Raw genomic sequence first — 5,550 nt, forward strand, 5'->3', positions numbered from 1 at the left:
CTCTCCATGGGTTTAGTAGTAGGGTCTAGTTAGTAGCAAGTAGTTATTGGTGTAGAATAAATTTTTATGGTTTTAAACATTTGTAACACCTCTACAATCTGAGACCAATGCTTCAATAACAAAATATTATGGTCTAGCAGTAAGGAGAAAATTCTTCATGACCAGTACTTGTTGTCGAGTAAAAACTCCATGAGATATCCATTGGGAAAGGGAAAGCCCTTTGAATACAAGAGAGAGAATTTAAATTATTGTGATTGTTAGAGAAGGTGCTTTGGGAAAGAATTAAAAAGCCTTCAATCGCTTGTGTACAGCGATTAAATGGGTAGGATCACATAGATGGATATGGATACTATCACAAGAGGAAAATCCTTACAACATGACCAAAAAATGTCAATCCCAAGGGAGGATTCTGCAAGGGGGATTTATTAACATAAAATAATTTCTTACTGGCCTTAAAACAAATAAGCTAGCTATCACAAGATAAGAAAAAGGTATATTGTCACATTGGAAGTGATGCTAAATTTTTCTTTGCGATCCCCTCAAGAAGGCCAAGAAGCCCTCTCAAAATGCCAAATAAGGTGATAATAAAGCAAGGAAAGCTCAACCCTCTAGAGGGCTCCGAAGAGAAAGGGGAGCCTCTCCATTCCCGAAGGAAAGTAACCCTCCTACCAGAGCATGCAGGAAAATGGTGTAGTGGAAAAAGTCGTGCATGAGATTTGTTTTATGACTAGTTGTTTACATTTTGGTCCCACCCATGCAATGTTTTGGCAAATAATAGATGCCCAAAACGTAAGAGTGCTTCCTGTACAAGCTTGTGAGGAAGGATGCTAGCGAGAAATTGAGAACTCCTTCAGCATTCTATGTTTTACCCTGTTATTCTCAAGCAAAGCTTCTACTCTCAATGGATTTGGAGGGGGACAGCAACTGAGGCCCCCAGTTTCAAAGTTAGCTCGTGCGATCTGTGGAATCTTGCAGAGTGCAATCTTAGGTGCACTTTTTTTAGAATCAGGGTGTAGGATGATGCACTGGCACGCTAGCACACGCTCTGGGGCTGGCGTGGGAATGGGCTGAAGAGTCTAAATCCACGAGTTAGGATGATTTCGATGGATGAGCTTTGGTGAATTAAAGAATGATCGTGCCGCTAGATTCCCGGGTCTTCACGTGGGTGGCCACTAGCGGATACCGGTATCTTACGAAGATTCCAGCCGCTAATTTTAGCAGGAGCCGCCGTATTTGGTGGAGGCTAGCTGGATCCGATCATCTTCTACATCTACATATCATAACTCGCGAGAGAGAATCGAGGTGCGCACCGCTCATTCAATGTGTTCTCATAGCTGCGTGATGAGTGATCTTCCCTAAAGGCTGCATAAGCTTCGATCGCAAGTCCTCTGCAAATCATCTGTGGCTTATTCGCACACATAAGATGAAGCTTTTACCCCGAGAACGGGAGAAGCTTGCCTTGCATGAGGCAGGATTTCTCGCACAAAAGCGCCTTGCTAGAGGCCTCCGCCTCAATTACTCCGAATCTGTCGCTCTCATAGCTTCTCAGGTGCTGGAATTTATCAGAGAAGGAAAAAGTGTTGCAGAGCTCATGGACCTTGGTCGAAGCTTCTTGGGAAGGAGGCAAGTCTTACCTTCTGTTGTTCATCTTATAGAGACTGTCCAGGTTGAAGGCAGTTTCGCGGATGGCACTAAGCTTGTAACGGTTCACCATCCAATCGCTAGAGAAGATGGAGATCTTTCGTTGGCATTACATGGCTCATTTCTACCAGTTCCATCCCTGGACATGTTTCCTCAACTTGAACATGAGAGTGCGCCTGGCAAGATCATGGTGAAAGAGGGGGAAATAGTCCTGAATGAAGGTCGTGAGACTGTTAACCTCACTGTTTGTAACAAGGCCGATCGTCCTATTCAGGTGGGGAGTCATTACCATTTCATTGAGACGAACCCTTATCTTAAATTCGATAGGGAAAAGGCTCTTGGTATGCGTTTAAATATTCTTGCTGGCACTGCTGTGCGTTTTGAGCCAGGCGAGACCAAGAATGTGACTCTTGTGAGCATCAGTGGCAACAAGGTTATCAAGGGGGGAAATAATCTGGCCAAAGGTGCGATGAATCGATCAAAGTTTCCAGAGATAAGGGACCGGATATCGACAAATGAGTTTGAACACAGGCCCCAGCCCGATGCGATCCGTGGAAGCGTGGGAAAAGGCGACCATTGTACCTTGAGAATTTCACGTGAAGTGTATGCAAACATTTTTGGACCCACAGTTGGGGACAAGATACGGCTTGGTGACACCCAGTTGTATGCAGAAGTGGAAAAGGATTTCACTCTTTATGGTGATGAATGCAAGTTTGGGGGAGGAAAAGTTTTGCGGGATGGCATGGGCCAAGCATGTGGATATACCGCTTCTGAGGTTTTGGACACCGTCATCACAAACGCTCTGGTTATCGACTATACCGGCATATACAAAGCAGATATTGGAATTAAGGGTTGCATAATACGTGGCATTGGCAAGGCAGGAAATCCAGATGTTATGGCTGGAGTTACACGTGGAATGATTGTCGGGGTGACGACTGAAGCTATTGCGGGAGAGGGATTGATCTTGACGGCTGGCGGCATAGATGCACATGTGCATTGGATTTGTCCTCAGCTAGCGGAGGAGGCCATCGCCAGTGGTATTACTACTGTAGTTGGTGGAGGAACTGGTCCAGCCCATGGCACTTGTGCTACCACTTGCACACCAGCTCCTGCACACATGAAGTTCATGTTGCAAGCAACAGATGAAATGCCCCTCAATATAGGTTTAACTGGAAAGGGGAATTCGTCCGACCCTGAAGGACTAAGGGAAATCATTGAGGCAGGAGCCATTGGTCTCAAGCTTCATGAAGATTGGGGCACCACCCCTGCTGCCATCAAGAACTGCCTTGATGTTGCAGACAAGTTTGATGTGCAGGTAAATATCCACACAGACACGCTGAATGAGTCAGGTTGTGTGGAACACACGATTGCAGCCTTTGGGGGCCGTACTATACACACATACCACAGCGAGGGAGCTGGGGGTGGACATGCCCCAGACATTATCAAGGTCTGTGGAATTTCAAATGTATTGCCGTCATCTACGAACCCAACGAGACCTTACACTGTGAATACTGTAGATGAACATCTGGACATGCTGATTGTCTGCCATCACCTGGACAAAAATATTCCAGAAGATGTAGCTTTCGCTGAGTCCCGCATTCGTGGTGAGACTATAGCTGCTGAAGATATTCTGCATGATATGGGAGCAATCAGTATGATGTCTTCCGACTCTCAAGCAATGGGACGAATTGGAGAGGTCATAACCCGGACATGGCAGACTGCTCACAAGATGAAGTTGCAGCGAGGACAGTTGCCAGAGGCTGATGACTCTGACAATGACAATTTCCGGATCAAGCGCTATATTGCAAAATATACAATCAACCCTGCTATAACTTGTGGATTTTCTCGTCTTGTTGGATCAGTGGAGTTAGAGAAAATGGCAGATTTGGTGTTATGGAAGCCCGGGTTTTTCGGTGCAAAGCCAGAGATGGTCATAAAAGGGGGAGTCATAGCATGGGCACAAATGGGGGATGCTAATGCCAGTATTCCGTCACCGGAACCAGTTGAAATGAGGCCCATGTTTGGTGCTTTTGGAAAAGCTGCCAGCTCAAATTCTATTGCTTTTGTTAGCAAGGCTGCCAAGGAGGCTGGTGTTTCAGTAGCCTATGGTCTCAGGAAGAAGGTGAAGGCTGTGAAGGATGTACGGAAGCTGACAAAGGAGGACATGAAATTGAACTCGGCCACTCCAAATATTACTGTGGATCCAGAAACCTATCTTGTTACAGCAGATGGTGTTCCCTTAAAATGTGCACCTGCTGATAAATTGCCTTTAGCTCAGAACTATTTTCTATTTTGATGCCATATCTATGTATAATTCTGTTTTTCTCTATTGTATCTTTTTCATGTATTTCTTTGACTACTACACACATGAAGCAATACCTACATTCTGTCCTAAACTTTTTTATGGAAGATCTCGTAGGGGAAAAGAGTGTACGCCCGAGCAAGTGTAAACCCTGCAAGCACTCCACACATTTGAAGCGTGATGCAGCGATTAGCTCCGAATACCTATTATATGTATGAACGATTCTTGTTATCTAATTTCATAAGTGCACAAGTATGAGGAGATGCAGGATGTGACTCTGTCTAGAGAGGTATATGCATTTTCGTTTAATGGTCCATAACGACAGACCCAAAGCGAAGGCTTCAGGAATCGCGTTCAAGTATTGCAAAGGGACATTAAAGGGGCTATTGTTTTGCCAGTGCCTCTCACGCTGTGGTTGTACATTTCATCTTGCAGACAGCAAGACGTGTCTAGGTCCTAGGATTGGTTTCCCCTTGCGATGAAGTGCTTAGCCTTGGTGAAGCACAAATTTATACACTGCCCACGCTAACACGCTTACCACATTTCAATACTATTGTGCTGTTGGGTGACAGGGCTGCAACTGCTCTTTTCATGATGCTGTACATCGACTCCTTTGAAAAGGGGAGTGGGTGTTTTGAAAATATATGCTGCCTGCGGTCAAAGGTGAACCCTCGATTGTCTTTAAGAGTGTTGTTTTGTAATGCTGGCTAGTAAGATTGAAGGACAACTGGATTCATACTTCTTCAATTTAGGGGCTGACCACATATTTTATAAATTTTATGGTCGCTTTGGTGAACATCATGCTGGGCGTTAGTGCATCTCTCAGTGTGGTTCTTGATTCCCTAGAGGGCATACCCTGACAGTTCCCGATGGTCTTCATGAGGCTTCCTTTTAATGTTTTCTCAACTTGGAGAAGCAAAATCGTGCCCTCGTCAAGGGACTAGCTGGTGGGAGATAGTGACGGACTAAACAGCGATGTGGGCAAATGTTGGGATATATGGGTCAATGTCCCACTTTGATTCCCCAAATGAGGAGATGGGACCAGCAACAAGCTTGGGATAGCTAGGGCTGCCATGGGGGCACCGGGAGAAGGCATCATGTGGGCAGATCTGAGAGAGGAGGGCAGCCATGAGGGCTGCACATGTACAGCACCTTGCTGTGCATTAAGAGCGGCCATGTGGGTAGGGGGTGAAAAAGGTCTAAATCAAAAGAAGTATCAGAAGCTGGGAGGCAATCACCATCGGCATTCTTTGGGTCAATAACAGAAACGTGAGAAACAAGAGCAGCAGCCCCCGATGACATAGCCAGAACAGCACAAGTGGACTCAACCTCAATCCGAGCATCTGACTCAGTTGCAATAACGTCAGCTTGCCCATGTATGACAGCAGCATCTTCCAAGGGAGCCTCCATGACTGTATCAGTAGGGGATCCAGCTGAACTGAAGAAGGTCGAACTGAAGGAGGCTCCAGCTGAAATATAGAGGCATCCGGAAAATTCGAATGCATTGGTATATCGCCATCAGGTAAAGCTTGAAACATGTTCGTGACCACCACTTATGGAACAACCACAGAGGGCGCTTGAATCTCTGGTACAGGGGTAGGCATCTT

At 45.7% G+C, this 5,550-nt stretch overlaps 1 protein-coding gene across 1 annotated transcript; it reads left to right on the forward strand.

Annotated features, from left to right (window-relative positions):
* Positions 1-1,297: 1,297 nt before the first annotated feature.
* On the forward strand, positions 1,298-3,998 carry URE (urease). The gene has a single exon (XM_087398796.1). The coding sequence runs from the start codon at positions 1,424-1,426 to the stop codon at positions 3,935-3,937; it is 2,514 nt and encodes an 837-aa protein (XP_087254922.1). The 5' UTR covers positions 1,298-1,423; the 3' UTR covers positions 3,938-3,998.
* Positions 3,999-5,550: the final 1,552 nt, after the last annotated feature.

The sequence above is a fragment of the Dipteris shenzhenensis genome, chromosome 27 (genome assembly GCF_047967505.1).
Source record: "Dipteris shenzhenensis isolate YYH24624 ecotype China chromosome 27, Dip_SZ_1.0, whole genome shotgun sequence".
Classification (NCBI taxonomy): domain Eukaryota; kingdom Viridiplantae; phylum Streptophyta; class Polypodiopsida; order Gleicheniales; family Dipteridaceae; genus Dipteris; species Dipteris shenzhenensis.

Coding starts and splice junctions, on each gene's coding strand:
- URE (XM_087398796.1), top strand. CDS start 1,424: ATGAAGCTTTTACCCCGAGAACGGGAGAAGCTTGCCTTGCATGAGGCA.